At 41.5% G+C, this 18,404-nt stretch overlaps 1 protein-coding gene across 3 annotated transcripts in view; it reads left to right on the top strand.

Annotated features, from left to right (window-relative positions):
* Nucleotides 1–18,404, top strand: part of agpat4 (1-acylglycerol-3-phosphate O-acyltransferase 4 (lysophosphatidic acid acyltransferase, delta)) — a 204,465-nt gene that overhangs the window by 134,859 nt on the left and 51,202 nt on the right. For all 3 annotated transcript variants that reach the window (XM_067988359.1, XM_067988361.1, XM_067988358.1), the window contains exons 3-7: nt 4,314–4,483; nt 9,506–9,667; nt 12,454–12,607; nt 13,583–13,685; nt 16,666–16,741. In XM_067988359.1, coding sequence (XP_067844460.1) covers nt 4,314–4,483; nt 9,506–9,667; nt 12,454–12,607; nt 13,583–13,685; nt 16,666–16,741 — 665 coding nt within the window. The remainder of the gene's footprint in view (nt 1–4,313; nt 4,484–9,505; nt 9,668–12,453; nt 12,608–13,582; nt 13,686–16,665; nt 16,742–18,404) is intronic.

Genomic DNA, 18,404 nt, shown 5'->3' with positions numbered 1-18,404 from the left:
ATTGATGAGGCACGTGCCATGGAAGAGGGCGATTCGCACCATCACATCATATACAGCCATGCACCAGCGCAGATACTAGCATTTTGTTAGGTCCTGTTAGGCAGATAGTTGGGTTGTCACCTGACGATTCACCACTCACAAGTGAGCACGAGCAGACACTGGCAGGGACAGCTGTGGAGAGTCCATGTCGGGGGGCACACTCCTCTCCAAGCTCTGCTCAGCTGGACGCAGATGCTGAACCGGTGGCCATCGTTGAGGTAGAGATACAGCTGCACCTTTGATAAGTACTGGAAAACGTGCCATGCACACTCTCCACGATAGCGGAGAGGATGGAGGAGTCCACCTCCAGCATTATTGGAATGGTGGCACTGGTAATTGAGGGAATGTCTGTGATGGAGAGAATAGCAGCCTCCATTGAGCTTCAAGCATGGCTCACAAATGAGTCCATTCATGCCATGACAACGGCCGTGCAGATTCAGGATGCCAAGTTTTCTGCCGACTTGAACAGGCAGGCAGATACTTTAGCTGTGGTCTTAGAACATGTCACAGATGTGCTCCAAGCTGTTGTTCAGCAGAGTGGTAGGAGTGATGTGGCCCTAGCCCAGGAGAGGAGTGATGGCGAAAGTGGAAGTGGGGATTCCACACAAAGCGCTCCCAGGTCTCGCCTGTTGCCCCCCCCCCCCTTCAACCGATACCCGCAATGCTGCCTCCTCTCCCTGTGGCCGAGTCTGCCTCTGCACGGTGTAGGTGGAGCAGTCTTTGTCGGGGCCCTCATGGGCTCCAAAACCCAGAGGGCGAAGGCCGAGAGCATCTCAGCAGTCAGGGCAGGGACCTGAGCAACCTGCCACTACCTCTGCTGAAGCCATAGGGGATGCACCACGTAGAAGCACTAGGAAGAGGAAGGTTGTGGTTTTGTAATCACCAAGGGTATGCACAAGGGTGTCTGATGAAATGTCATGTTTTTCATTAATATTTGTTTGTTCTTACATGCACATTAAATATTATATTTGTCGCCACCACTGCCGCGTCTTGTCCATGTTTGAGTCCCTTTTTGTGAAAGCACGCTTTCATGTGCTTCATCTTGAATGCCAAGACTTGATGCCACCCATTGGGTGCATTTACAATGGGTGTATGTGTGGTTAAAGGACTGTTTTGTGCAAGGGGTGGGAGGGGGGGCTGGAGTTGGTGGTGGTTGTTCCAGGTGGAATGCGTAGTTCACTATCTTCATTTTGCAGATCTCCTAATGAGAACCTCAGATATGTGACTCCCTGGCATCACGAGCAGCCTTGTATGCTGCTGCTGTGGCGATGGGTTGCCCCTCCTCCTCCTCCTCCTCATATTCTTCAATGTTGCTGGCAGATGAGGATGCTTCATGAATGCATTGGAGCTGATCCATCTGTAACCCTCTTGGCTGAATGATATTGTGCAGGATGCAACACACCACTATTATGCTCCCCCAGATTGATCCAGGCACCTGAAGCGCATCTTCAGCATTCCTGTGGCTTGTCCAATGACAGACCTGGTGGTGATGTGACTGTCATTGTACCGCTGCTGTGCCTTGGTGGGGTTTTTCACAGACGTCATGAGCCACGTTTGCAGGGGGTATCCCTTGTCTCCAAGGAGCCAGCCCTTAAGTCTGTCTTGTGCATGGAAGAGGGCCGGGATGTTGGACTTGCGCAAAATGAAGGAATCATGGCAGCTGCCGGGGAACTTGCTGCACACCTGCAGAAATCTCTTCCGGTGGTTGTAAACCAGCTGTGCATTGATGGAGTGATATCCCTTTTGGTGGATGAACAGTCCTGGCTCATGTACAGGTCCTCGGATTGCTAAGTGTGTGCAATCAGTTGTGCCCTGCACCCTTGGGAAGCCAGTGAGAATGTTGAAATCCACTGTCCTCTCAGTCTGGCTGATGTCGTCGCAGGGGAAGTTGACATAGTCGGATGCCCTGGCAAACAAGCCATCCGTGACCTTTATACACTTACGTGCAGACAACCGAGAGACCCTGGAGATGTCACCGGTGGCTCCTTGGAAGGATCCGGAGATGAAGAAATTGAGGGCAGTGGTTACTTTGAATGTGATGGGCAATGTGTGGCCTCCAGCCCCAGCCGGAAGCAGCTCTGCATGAAGGAGCACACAGATGTCTACGACCACCTGACTACTCAATCTCAGCCTGCGTAAACACTGCTCCTCAGAAAGTTCCAGGAAGCCCAGTCTCTGCCTGTACACCCTGTCATGTGGGTAGTGCTTCCTGCGACCTCGGACCCTCCATTGGTCCCCTCTCTGCTCTTCTGCAGGTCCTTATAGCTTATAGTGCACCTCTGTCTTGTGGAGCTGCAACTCCCAGAACTGCATGCCGTACCTGCCACGGATGGTGATCTGCCTCCTCCTCAGATGTACTGTAGAATAGATCCATTGCGCCCCCCCCCCACCTCCCCATCCTGATGATGTCAGTTTGAGGGGGTCCAAAATGTAAGTAAATATGTCTGAACACAAGAATTTTGAGGGTAAACAAAGAAATTTCACTCTAAACACAAAGAACTCCCAGCCATAGGTTTGTCTGGGAGAACTGATTTCGCTTCTTCAAAAACTCACCTTTTCTGCATGTTAATCACTGGTTTAAAAATCGAAACGAGGGCTGGCTGCAACTCGGCTCTGTTTTCATTGTGTGTTTCAGAGGCCACGGGAAACACGTTCAGGACAAGTTAAAATGGTTTGTGCAACTCAATGCACAAAAAGTTAACAGGATTAATTACTTTAAAGTCTTAAATTGGCCCGCCGGCTTTAAGTGCCAGCGGGTGTCAGAAGCGTGTGTGCATCCAAATGCGCCTGGGTCAGACCTGGAAGTAGGCGGGTTGGATCCGGGTCATGGTTCGGCTCTGAAAAGGGCGTATTTTTACTGCCCACCTGCCCCCAACCCACCGTTTTTGGGGGTTAAAATTTACCCCATTGTGTAGTCATTTTGGTTGCACAATGCAATTGCACTTTATCAACTTTTTCAAAACACCTCTAATGATCATGTTCCTTGCTGCATAGGGAAATCTCAGGTATGATTATATTATGACTGACAGGCGCTGAGAACAAGTTGGGTGTTTCTCTATTGAAGGGATTCAAAATTGGAGTGCTGTTTGTACTGAGTAGGTAGTAACAGACAAGGACAATTTTGCTGTTAAATAATTCACAGGATTAATCATCAGATACAGATTTTGCACAGGAACTCTCTTTCCTACCCTTTAACAACACCCCATTAGAATGTTTACGTTGTTGCCTTGACATATGACTAAAGTTGATTTGAAAACTAGTATAGTAGAATGTAGTAGGCCTCAATTTCATGCTGTTGCTAGGCCCAAATAAGTCATTAGTTTGAGCCTGTGCAATCCATTCACAAGTTGTGACACACATGACTGGCGAATTGCTTGAAAAGTTTAGACCCCTCTGGGCTTGGTTGTAAGTGCACTGCCTACTGTGGTATTGAGCAATATAGGCCAGGAAGACTTTGGGTTTGTTTCCTGGTCTGCATGGAGTTGGCTAGTCTCAGGTTGTTGGTGATGCAATTGGCCTTAGGCTCTGAAGCTGTAGGGAGGGGAAAAGTTGGCCAAAATTCTCACGAACTTTACTGCAAAGTGCATATATATGGATACCAAGTGAGGATAGCTTTGAATAGTCTGCCGATGCTTGAACAGTAGAAGCTTGGTTGCGATAATGGAGGGCTACTGATGCTGGTGGGACTGTATGCTAGCATGAGTCTCTGCCCTCAAGAAAGTATGGGGTGGGGAGGAACAATCAAAGAATATTTGGGAATATAAGATTTTGCAGTTTTGTACACTTAGTGCCGACATCAACTCCTGCTCTTTCCAGCAATGTGCCTCAGCCTAAACTCCGGACAGCACCCCATTGAAACAGTGAGACACTATAGTTTTCCACATCAATCGCCTTGTAGCCTCTCTGAGTGAGATTTTCAATTAGTGCCAAATCAGGGTCAATTTATTACTTTGGGCCCACATCCCCTAGGAATTGGATTGAGACTCCCAAACTTATTTTATGTAGGACATTTACAGCCATCGGTCAGAGATTTTCATCTCATCAGTCTGGGCGAAATTCAGCCACAGCTCTAGAGGTAAAAGTCTAGTGCCTAATCCACTGCCCCATGGAGCTCCCATGTTGGCCATCTAAAATATAAAATAGGCCAGTAAAATGATTGGCCACACTGACTTCCTCCCATTGCCCAATAGAGCTGCATACACATGCCAGTTATCTTGTTACACTTGATTGTGATGGGCAAGTACTTCATGCTGTAACTTGTGTTTTTATTGCAGAATTGGTGTGGTTGCTGGAATGGTGGTCTGGCACAGAATGTACCCTTTACACTGACCGAAAGAGTTACACTAAATATGGTAAAGAGAGTGCCATAGTTATTCTCAACCATAACTATGAGATTGATTTCCTTTGTGGATGGGACTTCTGTGAAAGGTTTGGTGTTTTGGGGGTAAGTGCGTTTTTATCATATTGAAACCATGTACAATCTATTGAGCAAGCCTTCCAAATGATTATTCGCTTCCACAGTGTCTTTGTGTTTTTTTTAAAATAAAGCTTATTTAGACCTGGGTCCAGGGCAGACAACACTGCTGCAAATATTTGTTGTTCTTGAGATGGGACTATATTCATTTTTATTTTTTTTTAAAAAAAGCTAATGCTGATGATAATTCCTGACCCACTTTATCTGTGGGATAAATTGATTTTACCCTGAAGTAAAATTTTCTTTCTAGCCTATCCAAACCATTTATAATGGAGTGTTTCAACTTTCTGAAGGCCTTCTAGCTCAGTTAAAAAAAATGAATGAGCATCCACACACTAAAGAGTATAGGTTTAATTCATAGATCGTAATTTTATTTTCTCTATCATTTGAGAAGGGAGCAATATTTTTCTTGGGAGAAGTTGTTGTGTTTCGTGTTTTTTATCCAGTCAGAAATCAAGGGACTCAAAGTATCCTGAGTGTAGCCTGTGACTAGATGAAAAAGGACCACATATCTTAGTGGTTTAATGCTTGCTGAGTGATGGACAAAATGGATATCACTTAGTAAATGAGGATAAGCAAAAGAGACTATAGCAAAATCAAGGCATTTGCTGACCTTTTGAAATCATCTGATTTTGTACGTACCTCTAAATAGGGCTGCTTTTAATAAACTGATACAATTGCCCTCCTTATAATGTACATCTTGTGAAATAGATACTGTATGTGTTAAAGTCTTCCATTGTGAAAACTATGCAAAGTTCCCCCTACTCTTAATTTATATTGATGGGGTGAGGGGAAGCCCAGTGTTTTTTTCCTACTTCCTATGTATTTCCAGTTTCACATTGTTCTTTATAATTAAAAACAAATATTTTATATAATATTTTTCTGGCTTGTTTTTCAAAATTTCAGGTGTCTGCCTTTTTCTGTTGCTCTGCTGAGTCAGGAATTAGATTCTTTTCATATTCCATTTAAACTTTAGATCTGGGTTGGTGTACAAACAAGTGTTGAACTGCATCGGGATGTGGGTACGATCCTGCGTAATTATCATTCTCGCCTGGGATGCAAGAGTGTCCTTGCGCTTGAACTGGAAAAATCTGTATTTGGCCACCATCATTAGCCATAAACCAAGCATGTTATACATGTGATAATGAACAGGCTGGAGAGTATGGCACAAGGGATTACGATGATATAAGTTGTGAAAGCTGAGCTTGAGCAGTTTATCAACATGGTCTGAATCCTGGTTTATCATGCCCCAAAAACACTCCAGCCTGTGCTGTCAGTAATACACAGTTAAATTTGTGGGGATGGTTTTGAACAGTTTTTCTACCGATTTATGTCATGGGAAACAGAAGGTTGCCATGATCGAATTAAATAGTACTTTCTGGTTTTGTTTCACCGAATATTTCTGGCAACAGCATATGTTGTGTGTGTATATATAATGGTAAACAATTTTACAACACCAAGTTATAGTCCAGCAATTTTATTTTAAATTCACAAGCTTTCGGAGACTTCCTCCTTCCTGCCTCAGGTAAATGTTCAGGATCTCCTTGAAGCCTACGCATTTATACATATAGAACAATACATGGTGTTTACAGACTGCCCCTGCATCTCCACATCATATATATAATGGGTTGGTGCTTTGCTTTTATTTAAAGTTCTATTCACCAATCCTGAGCTGAGACGTTGACTAGTTTACTCTTCAGGGCCTCGGCCAGTCTTAAGGTCTTCAGGAGGTATGCAGAAAGCAGAGTGGAGTGACCATGCCTTTCTTTTCTTCTCCCTATTCTCTTTCTCCCCCTTCTTCCAGCTTCCTGTGACCTCAGCAAAGCCACAAGCTACAACTGTGGTGTCTCAATTCTGAGTGCCTCCATGCTGCCCCTTAATGAGAGACCATTTTAATGGGATTACTTCTTTTGGGGTGAGGGACAGCTACGCCTTTGTTTTCTGAACTTTTTTGTTCACTGATTCACTAAAGATACCGTTTGCCATAGTTCCTGGCCCCAGTAACCCAGCAGACTGTTTCATATTAGTGATGTGAATTCAGTTCAGGGTCTAACAAGATAACCACAATAGCAGTGTGTAGTCAATGAACTGAAATAAGTTATGAGTGGTGAGATGAGATATTCCTGTTCTCTTTCCTGCTTCTTGGTGAATGGAAATGAGCCTAATTTTGCCAAGTGTTTCATTCATTTGCAGTAAATCAAATTATACTTTACAAAAATAGTGCAGTGCAGCATCTCCCACCAGAGGGCATAAACAGTTAACAACATAATCAACTCAACTGCATGAAATTCATGGATAATATTCTCCTTTTCCAAAAATACCTGATTCCTTTGTCGTTATGACTTCCTCTTTCACTAGCTTTTGTATGCTTGACCTGTTTATTTCCATGGGAATGTTTCCCCTGTATTACAGCCATCTTTGCTTGCTTATTTGCATATTTTATACTCTTAAATTCTCTTGTGATGAACCTAGCATCAAGCAAAATTTATAGGAAAAAGGAGCAGTAAGAGGCTAGCGTTTCTGTTGTGGGAGGGGGAAGAAGTAGGGCTGAAGGCACACAGTGTTGCAGAGACTTGGGAACGGAGCAAATTGAGGGAGATAGCTGAAGGGATGGGGGAGGTGGGAAGTTTAGAGCATATTCTGGGCTCTACCCACTGTAGATCTGCCAAAGGAGACTATTTCTGGTTTGTACTGTTGCTCACACTACCACAATGCTATGATATATTAAATCAGTTAGTACCCAAGTAGCACATTTGCTTTTGGGTGTCACTGTAGCACTTGACTATAGGGGAGTGTATCGGAGAAAAGGCATTATGATTAATTTATCTACATAAGTTGTAGATTTTCCACTGTTTAGATTGCATTTGGGGCTTGGGAGGGTTTGAATGTTCAGTCCATGTTGAGAATTCATTAAACAAGTTAGTGGTGCCACAGTAGTGGTTAATCTTGTACTCATATCAATTATTAATTAACCAAAACTAATATTATTTTGAAACATGCATTTATGTATAGAGCTGAAAAATAGTCAACGATAGTGACCGATAGACTATGTCTGCTGGATTTTGTGGGTGACTTGCATTTTTTTTGTATAGAACTTTATCATTGCAGTGGCTTCTGGTTCCTCAACGCCTCCAATTTAAAATTCTCATCCTCGTGTTGAAATTGCTTCATGGCCTCTTCACCCCCCCCCCACCCCCCATCCCGCACCACACCCCCCACCCCGCACCACACCTCTAACCTTCTTCTGCAATGCAACCCTCTTTCTCCCCCACCCCCCAACTTGTCTCGGTGTCCGTTTTTGCCTGAATATGCATTTGTGAAGCGCCATGGGACGTTTTTCTACATTAAAAGCACTAAATTAATGCAAGTTGTGGTTATGATATAAAGTTGATGCCACCATGAAATTTTGCTTATTAGATTATATGAAATTTTATTTGTGACTTTTTTTTGGTCCAATGTTTTGGCAATTTGTAAAGAAACAAATGTGTGTTTTTAAAAAAAAAATCAAAGTAGCAATTATTGTGGAAGTGATTTCAAAGTAGAGATCAGTGTAAGGAATGTGCCATTCACTGTATTTGCACCGCTGATGTCTGCTGTTCAATTCTGAGTTCCAGCTCAGATTACCAGGAGCCTTGGTGTGAAGAATGATGCGAGTACACACGCTAAATTGCTGCAGCTGACCCACTGTTTAGTAAAAGATGAATATCTATTATAGGAGATGCTATGGGACATTTTTTATCTTGCAAAACAGTTTTTCTTGTTTATGAACAGCAGGGTGCAAGTAGTTGTGAGATCCTGTCACTAATTGGGGGTAATTTTCAACTGGGCAGTATGTGGTGGAGCAGATTGCCTGCCCTGTATTGAATGCGTCTGATTTTTCATCCCATTGTATTCAGTGGGATGAATATTGGGAAGTTCTCTAACAGATGGACGATCCGTTCTACCAGGTTACCGCCCAGACGGTGAAGTTTAAAATTACCCACTTTGTGTCTCCTGGTGCAATTTTAAAAAATCTTGCTTTAAATGAAGATGCAAAGCATTTAAGAGTTTGTATTGTGCATGAATGTATGGAGGCCAGAATGGTTGTTGTGCAGCTAGTGTTCAGAGTTTCTGGCCTAAAAATCTCTGAATATGTTAAAGTAGCAGGTTGCCAAATGTTGCTCCAGGATACAATGAAACAAATATCAACTTTTTTTTAAGATCCTAACCTTGTAGAATTGTCAGTTAACTGCAGAAGTGACTTAAAAGGTGAAAAAAATGGCCCTAGTTTTTTTTTATTTCTGAAGTTGCTCTTGAATCTTTGGAGCATAGGCAGCATTTTAGCAACCCTTGTTTTTACCTCTCCTCCTCTTGCCAGAGGCTCATTGGTCTAGTGGTACGATTCTCACTTAGGGAATTTCACTGATTGAAATGCGAGAGCTCCTGGGTTCCTATCTCAGATGAGTCCTGCTGTTTAAGGGGCGGGCAAGTCGTAGGGCCTCATGGGTCTGTTCCTGGACATGGCCAGAAACAGCCATCCACAGGTTCAGGGTGCATGGGACCCGTGGGAGGGTCGCTTTGTCTGTCTACCTCTCTTTCGTGGTCATGTCCACGCCCGGGTGGCCCTGGAGAGGGAGTATGCAGTGTCCACTGGTAAGCTCGAGGACGTTAATTGTATAATTGACCACAGTAATAAAATACTGATTAGGTTTATGTTATGCTTCTTTCAGTTGGATTGGACCTCAGGTTAGATTATTTTGCTAGTGGTGCCCTCCTAGAGGAACACTCCTTGTACTGATTTCTGGCTGGTGACACTGGGGTTCCCAGTGCCACCCCTACTGGTCCCATTTAAAATAGGCCTCCTCTCTCTTCCCAAATTCAATATTTACCTACCATTGCCTTGAAGGCCCATGTATGCTTTGACTACTCTCCTATACTTTGTTGATCATTTTTAAGGATTTTATACCTTGGAACATCACTGGTGTTAATGTAACATTTTGTTTTCCTGTGTAGAGTTCAAAAGTGCTTGCAAAAAAGGAGCTGGCTTACGTTCCTCTGATTGGTTGGATGTGGTATTTTCTGGAGATAGTGTTTTGCAAGCGACAGTGGGAGGAAGATCGTAAAAACGTAGTCCAGAGTTTGCTTAATCTCCGGGATTACCCAGAAATCTTTTGGGTAGGTACAGTGCTCACATCAGAAAATTCAGAACTGGGTTTCCTGTAATAATGACTAAAAATAACACTGTAAAATCACTTAGCCACTTGATGATGTCGTATTAGAATTCTTGATTAATCCCAATTTTTTTCTCCAGTTAATTATTCTGCAGAATTGGGCTGTTCTCTATTCTGAAATACCCTATTGTAAAGTAAAAACTTTTGTTAACTAAGATGGTTAAAATGTAGCATTGTGCAGTGTGAATATATTCACATTTTCCTAAATCAAATTAATTGCTCTATTTACTGCAGTTACAGTAGCATTAAGAAGTAAATTGGAGATCAAATCATGGGAAGCTATACTTCACTGGAATCTCTCTCCTCTACATTATGGGGAGGACCACATGGGGATTATTAGCAATGGAAAGATAATTGAGCCCCAAAATTAATGTACACTGTTGTTGGCTGTGCCATTCCCCACCTGCCTGTGCCACTCCTCTCCAGTAGCACTCCCCTCCATTGCTGCTGCTGGGAAGATTAAATGGTACTGCACAGTTTATCAATCAACTCACCCACATAAGAATCCAGCTTCTAGATGTGCCACACGCCTGAGGAAATCTAACAGCTACAGGCCTCCAGTTACAGAGATAGGCAGTATGTGCTCCTCTCCAATAATCCAGTTGGCACTTCTTACAGTACTGGTCAGAGCTGCTGACTTCAATAGAGAGCACTCCAGTTCCAGTGAGGAATATGTTTTAAGCATGGTGTTGATTTTAAAGTCGATCTTCAATAATAGAGATTTCATTGTAACTGGACCCTATTTATGCATACTAATTAATTAGAAAAGGTTTCTCCTCTTTATGAAACTTTGTGTTTATACTCTTTAAAAAGAAGTAGCCTACAGGACACAAGTAGGTCATTTGGCCCATCGTGTCAATGTCCACTTTTTGCTAAAGGAAATTATCCCTACCATACCTTCGTCCTCCACAATTAGACTCCTTTGCTGACCTACATTGGCTCCAGGTCCATCAACACCTCGACTTTAAAATTCTCATCCTCGTGTTCAAATGCCTCCACTGTCTTAACCCTCCCTATCTCTGCAACCTCGTCCAGCCCTACAACCTCCGAAAACTCTTTCTTCCAATTCTGGCCTCTTGCGCATCCCCCAGTTCCGTCGCTCCACCATTGGCCACTGTGCCTTCAGCTGTTTAGGCGCTAAGCTTTGGAAATCCCTCCCTAACCCCCTCTGCCCCATCACCCCTCTCTCCTCCTTTAAGATGTGCCTTAAAATCTACCTGATAGGTTAGATAGAGAAAAACTTTTCTGCTGGTTGTGGAGTCTAGGACTAGGGGACATAGCCTAAAAGTTAGAGCCAGGATTTTCAGGAGTGAAGTCAGGAAACACTTCTATGCACAAAGGGTGGTAGAAGTTTGGAACTCTCTTCCACAAAAGGCAGTTGATGCTAGCTCAATGTAGTTCAAGATTCTATTGGCTTTATTGATTGCTACTCTGTATTGGTTGGACATGTTGAGTGTCGAGTCAACTAAGGTTCCTAGGTCTCTTTCAACTTCATCCTTAGCTATTACAGCACCATTCATGGAGTACATGTGTCGCAGATTTTTCCTTCCTATTGAAAGTGCTTTATACTTGTGTGCATTAAATGTCTTCTGCCCACTTACTTATTTTGTCTTAATTTCTGAAATGTCTCCTTTGATTCCGTTGCCCCTCCTAGTTAGGTATAATCTAATTTGCATTCAGTTTCGGAATCCAAGTCATTGATCTGAATTAGAAACAGTAGTGGTCCCACCAGTGAGTCCTGATAATCCCACTTTATACTTCTTCGCACTCTAACAAGTGCCCATTGTTTTCTACCCGTCAGCCAATTTCTTATCTCTGCCTATAATGATTGTAGCCATGATTGTAAAAGTGTGACTGTGTACCAAGGGTTTTATGATCAAACAGAAAAGCACTTCTGTCAAAAAGAATATAAAGGGTATAAATGAGCCCACTCCTAAGATATCTGAGAAAATGTTTTCATGATGTTCTGACAATTGTTAACAACTGATAATACTAGTAATCTATTTCAAACAAAGAGGTACTAAATGCAAGGAGCTTGTGCAGTCCTGTGGATGTTTCAATTGAAAACTCCTTTATTTCAAAAAGTAAATGTATTCAAGAAATTTGGCTAACCTTCACATTGACATTAGTGCTGATGGTGATTATAATCTGGTGCCCACTAGTGGTAAAATTACATTTGATTTTGCAGTGCAGTGCAATAGTCTGAGCACATTGAATTTAAATCAGAAATTCAATAGACTTCGGATGGACTGCCACAAATTGTTCTGTTGCGCACTGTCTGGGTGGAAAGGCTGTCCAGAACAAAGTCTGTAGCCACATTGCTTTTTTAAAAAAGCTCCCATTAGCAGGAGTGAAAGCTCAAATGACTGCACTCCAGTCCTATTTTAATACAATCTTCACACTATTCACAAAAATTAAACGTTGGCAGTGAGCTTTCACTTTATTGCCTAAACTGGTGTCTTAATATGCCTTCTGGCTTAAGCTATTGAGAGAGTATTATTTTAATACTTCATATGAAATTACTTAAAGGGCCTCAGCATTTCCATGAAAACACAGGTTAGATTTTGCTTGCAGCAAAGTAAGAATCTAGTATCTGGCACTGAGGGCATTTTTTTTGGCTATAAGATGATTGGCAGCATAGTTTTCTACAGTAGCATCTACAGGAGTTTTAAGCATATTCTTAACCACTTCTTCTTACTGGCTTTGATATCTTCCCTGACTGACTTGCAGTTTCTGATTCACTGTGAGGGAACACGATTTACAGAGAAAAAACACCAGATCAGCATGCAGGTGGCTGAAGCCAAAGGTTTACCTAAGCTAAAGTACCACCTGCTCCCTCGAACAAAAGGCTTCGCACTCACAGTGCAATGTCTAAGGAATGTAGGTAAGGATGCAAATGTTGTAATAAAAGTGTACGAGAGCTGCAGTGCGCTACTCTTGAAATGCATAAAAACATCTGTCGACAATGTAATTTCGAACCCAGTCTGCATGGTTTGCAAGGTCTGGCTTACAGGGGTATCATTTGGCCTTTAACAATCAACTGGGTTATTCATTTTCAGGTTAACCCAATAAAATATAAATTTTACTGCCAAACATAGTTTATCTTGCGACTATCAGGATCGTAGAATGCAAACTAGATGGACCGTGGTCTTTTTTTGGCTAGCAGCTCCTATGGGAGGGGGGACAACCACCTCGAGTGCTGCTTGCAATGCCTGACTGTTGATAGATTCTTTGTGAACTTTTAGTTTTGGTACTAATGATCGGCAGATTAAAAGCCAGTTCAGAAGTAGGAATGTGAAGTAATCCATACAGAAATGTAATGCAAGCTCCCGTCCCTGACTGTTCCAAAGTCATCCTTGTTTTCATTTTTGCTCCCCCAGGCTGATGAATGTGTGGCTGATTATATAATGGTTTTAGGTTTCACTTCTTTTTGCTGCAATTTAACTTTATATATATATATATATATATATATATATATTTATATAAAGTTAAATTGCAGCAATATATATATATATATATCTATATCTATAAAAGCATTGATAAAACGTCAAATTTGTTACAGGCAAAAAAACAATAAAACATCACAGCCGCAAAAAAACAATAAAACATCACAGCCACAAAATACCCTAGTTATAAACTTCATTGTCTTGAGACTTTGCCACAACAAAATGATTAACCTGCAGTGAAATACATCAGACATGCGATTTTGTGACTGGGTCCATTTTGCCTTTTCACTTTTTATTGACCTGATCCATTTGTATTTATTATTGGTTTTAGTTAACTGGAGCTATTTACAATTATAAGATGGATTATATATGACATGTATTGCTTTGTTTTCACCTGGAGTTGTTTCCTCTAGTTCCAGCTGTGTATGATGCTACACTCAATTTCAGAAATGGTGAAAATCCAACATTGCTAGGAACTTTACATGGGAAAAAATACCATGCAGATCTGCACGTTCGGTAAGATGCTAGAGTGCATGTGATTTGCACAACTGTTGCACAACCATTTTTCCTTGTACGTTGTTGTGGAGTCCTCATAGAGAGACCTTGACCTTCATGCTGGTGTTTGAAAACCTTTTTTGTTTTGCAATCATACCTATCTATGATATTTGTAAACAATTTTACAACACCAAGTTATAGTCCAGCAATTTTATTTTAAATTCACAAGCTTTCGGAGATTTTCTCCTTCCTCAGGCAAATGTTTCAAGAGCTCCTTGAAGCCTACGCATTTATACATATAGAACAATACATGGTGTATTGTTCTATATGTATAAATGCGTAGGCTTCAAGGAGCTCTTGAAACATTTGCCTGAGGAAGGAGAAAATCTCCGAAAGCTTGTGAATTTAAAATAAAATTGCTGGACTATAACTTGATGTTGTAAAATTGTTTACAATTGTCAACCCCAGTCCATCACCGGCATCTCCACATCATATCTATGATATGACATAAGATTAATCACATTTATGCATTATTGATTCAGATAATTTGTAATGAAAGTGACACTTGTGTTTCTTCTTCCCCTTCAAATTCCCCAAAATATTGGCAAACACCGTTGTCTTTTTAAAAGGGTGAAATTGGGTGAAACACAGCAGGCAATGTATTCTACCAGGAGATTTGTTCTTCAATGCTTACTGTCAGTATCTGGTAGTTTCATGGACACAGGAACATGTATTTTGCACTAGTATTTTTATGCTAGATTATAAGTATAATCTTGCATTTTTAAGGAAAAAAATGCACATTAGTGCAATTTTCTCCCTCCAACTCAAGCTATTTTCATAGGTTCCTGTTAAACTTGAAGCTGCCAAGGTATTTTGGAAGAAGGGGATATAAGAGACCTCTAGCACTTGTTTGAAAGAGTGCACACTTGTGAATGCCTCTTTCTAAATGGTTGAGCCCTATGTGAAATAAATTTACTCTGAGCCCAGATCTCATCAGATGGGAGTTCAAGTTAATACTACCCATAATCTGACAACGATCAGGTGATTTACTTCTAACATGGCTTATTTTTGGGTTTTGTGATTTTTTTTTTTTCACTTTTGTGTCCATTTGTTGTCCATGCTTTTATGGGAGGTTCAGTAAAATCAGGCCATTGAAACTGATGATCATCCTATGGGTTTTGTGAAAAGTCTCAACTTTAAAGTGCGTTAACTGTGCAGCTTCTAAAAAAAAGTCTCTTCATACAATGCTTCACCAAAACTGCATTCCAGGAGCATTTTATCAGTTTGGTTCTTCCATGATCGCTTAAAAAGAAAAAAGAATGACTTGTGTTTATATAGCGCCTTTCACATCCTAAAGCACTTTTCAGCCAACAAAGTTCTTTTGAAGTGTAGTTACTGTTTTAATGTAGGAAACATGGCAGCCAATTTGCACACAGCAAGATCTCACAAACAAACAGCAGTGAGATAATGACCAGATAATTTGTTTTTAATGTTAGTTGAAGGATAAATAATGGCCAGAACACCGGGTAGAACTCCACTGCTCTTCTTTTGAAATAGTGCCATGGGATCTTTTACAACCATCTGAGAGGGCGGATAGGGTTTTAATATCTCATCCGAAAGACGACACCTCCGACAGTGCAGCACTCCCTCGGTACTGCATTGAAGCAGCATTCCTAGATGTTGTGCTCAAGTCTCTGGAATGGGACGTGAACCCACATCCTTTTTCCTAATCCTATTATGGCTCGGAAATTCCTTGGAGCTGCTCCAATTCCGCCAGTGTTACTTTGCCGAAAGACCGGCGGAAATCCGAATAATGCGTGCAAAACGGGATTTCCACCGCACTTCTGGCAAAGTAACACCAGTGGAGTGGGAGAATCACTGAGGAATTTCCCGACCTATGTTTTTTTTTTGAACGGTCAGTGGTTCAATTAAACTGCTTCACTTAAACTAATTGCAGAATTAGAGGATGTGAGTACATAATTTTTAAACCTCAAACAAGAATGAGAGCTTGAAAGAAATCTTCCCCTACCTGAGTAATAAATTGTGATCTGTTTTGGAATGCTATGCTTTTAAAAGGGAAATGGATAAAGATTTGAAAAGGAGGAATATAAAAGGATATACAGAAAGAGCAGAAAAATGGGGTAATATAACTCCTGTTAATGAGCTAATATTGACACAAGAGAGAGGTTGACATTTCATGTGGGACTGTTCATTAGATGAGGTTCCAAGAAATACTGCCAAAGGACTGGGAATGGATTAGCCTCACTTGGGGATAGTGTGGAGAGATCTTGGGACAAGGACAAAAATCACATTGCTGGATTACAAGGCAAGGCAAAAAGGAATTTTGTGCACAGGATAATTTGGAATTTTTCAGCCAGACCCACTATTATCACTGCAAAGTAAATAGTGTAAGTCAGAAGGTTGTGGGTTCGAGTCTCACTGCTGAGACTTGAGCATGTACTCCAGTTTGACACCTCAGTGCTGTATGGAGGGAGTGCGCACTGTTGGAGGTGCTGTCTTTCAGATGAGATGTTAAACCAAGGCCCCATTTGCCTTCTCAAGTGGATATAAAAGATCCCAAGATCCTGTAGCACTATTTTGAAGAAGAGGATGGATGTTCTCCCTGGTGTCCTGGCTGATATTTATCCCTCAACCAACGTCACTAAAACAGATTATCTGGTCATTATCACATTGCTGTTGTGGGACCTTGCTGTGCGCAAATTGGCTGCCTTGTTTCCTACATTACAACAGTGGCTGCACTTCTAAAGTATTTTATTGGCTATAAAGCGCTTTGAAGGTCTTGAAAGGCTCCATATAAAATGCAAATCTTTCTCTTTCTTTCTTCTTAACTCCATTGAAAGTTTCAGTACTAGAAAATTAGTTTTTTAGGCTACAAATGAAAGGAGACTCATCTATTGGTGTTGTGTTTCAGATTTATATTAAGATTTAATGACCATGTACTTGTTTTTAAAACATTTTAACAGTTCTTTTCTATTTGTAGACGAATCCCACTGGAAGAGATTCCTGAAGATGAAAGGGGATGTGCTGCCTGGCTTCAAAAATTGTACCAAGAAAAGGTGATGTTATCTCTCCAATGGCTAAAAAATGTTTATTGATGATGCACTATTCATGACAGTTTCATGTGATCACTTATTGGAGATGTACTCTGTTTTCAGTAAGGCCACGACAACCTAATTTGTATTTGGTATGGGAATCATTTAAGAAACAAGAATTTCTGAATCACAGATGGATGGCAAACCGAAGAGGACAAAATTGGACTGTTTCAGATCACTTGTAGACGCTGCAGCATTGTACATATATCATACATTGATCATGTATGTGTCCAATTCCTGATGGCATGCTGCAGGATATGGGTCAACGACCCTTGGCTAGTGAATATGATCCCCGATTGCGTGGGAGAGGGGAGGGAGAAGGAAAAACTATGCATATTTTTCTGGTAGTTGACGTTGGGTTGGAATGACTTATCTGACCTGAGGGCTCCAGACACATTGGTCTTATTTTTTCAGGGTAAGACTTTGGCTTTATGACTCTCTGAATTCTGAGGCTGAAGCCTAAATACTTATCCCTAATATTTATGTGCATGATATTACAGCAAACATTGTAACTTTCTTTGATCAGGTTTAAAGGGTGTTTAGTGAGTCCCTTAGCCACTTTTGCATTAATCAGAAATGAATATGATCACAGCACCTTTCCATTAATCAGCATGAGATATGTAGGACTTGTCAGGATAAATAATTTAATGTGTCTTTCCTTTCTCTAGTTTGCACCCCTTTCCTCTCCCCTCCCAAATTGGCTGACCCACTGGGTTATAGTTTCACCAATGCCAGCATTCCTTGGGTACCTTATGCAAATGTCCATTCTTGTGTGAGCCATCCGTACAGGGAAAGTCCCAGGTTTGACCGCTGGTCTACTGAGCAAATTGATCTCAGCTGGAATGGTAATGGTGTGTTCAGTATTTCTGAGTTAGGTGGTGGTGAAAATCTACCAAGGTTCCTCATAATCACTGTCCGGTGACTCCTGCTGGAAAATGCACAGATGGATACAGGCCTGGTTAATTTGCTGATATTGTCTGAGCTCATACACACAGAATTGTTACTTAAGTAATGTTCTGGAGAGCTGCTGGGATGTACTCTGGCACATGTTAGAACTTCAGGAGATGAAGGGGGGAAAACTGGGAGTAAAAAATTATGGAGAGGGGTAGGAGTTTCTCAAACTTGTCTGAATTATTTTCTCCGTCCCACAGTTTGCAGCTAAAATGTATGCTTTGTCAAATTGCATTTCCTGCACCACTGTTGTTTCTGGGCAATAGGTCAGTCAATTTCTATCTTTGCAGTTTGAGTAACTGCCAGTTGAATTCTGTAATAATTATGGTTTGTGAGAAGATGATTTATAGATGGTTCATTACATTGGGAGCAGCAGTGTTAGTAAAGGAGATGAGTGTCGCTTGTCAGTGTATGGTTTCAAGGTTGTAACCTAAGCAACAGGCTGAGATGCTGTCATGGAACCCAAACAGCAAGTTTGATTAATGTGTCTTATCTGATCCCTGGGATAGGACCAAAGTCTTAAAATTACTTATTTATAATGTATGTCAGATTTGTGTGTGTTCAGCCATACTCGTTCCAGTTGTGGTTTTGTTCTGTGAAACAGTCTTTTACTTTCCTCTTCTCTTCTCACTGACCAGGGGTAGAAGTGGGGACCACCTGAGGGCCCGGGCCCAGA

The sequence above is a fragment of the Heptranchias perlo genome, chromosome 8 (assembly GCF_035084215.1).
Source record: "Heptranchias perlo isolate sHepPer1 chromosome 8, sHepPer1.hap1, whole genome shotgun sequence".
Lineage (NCBI taxonomy): Eukaryota > Metazoa > Chordata > Chondrichthyes > Hexanchiformes > Hexanchidae > Heptranchias > Heptranchias perlo.
This window is presented reverse-complemented; position numbering and strand designations above follow the sequence as displayed.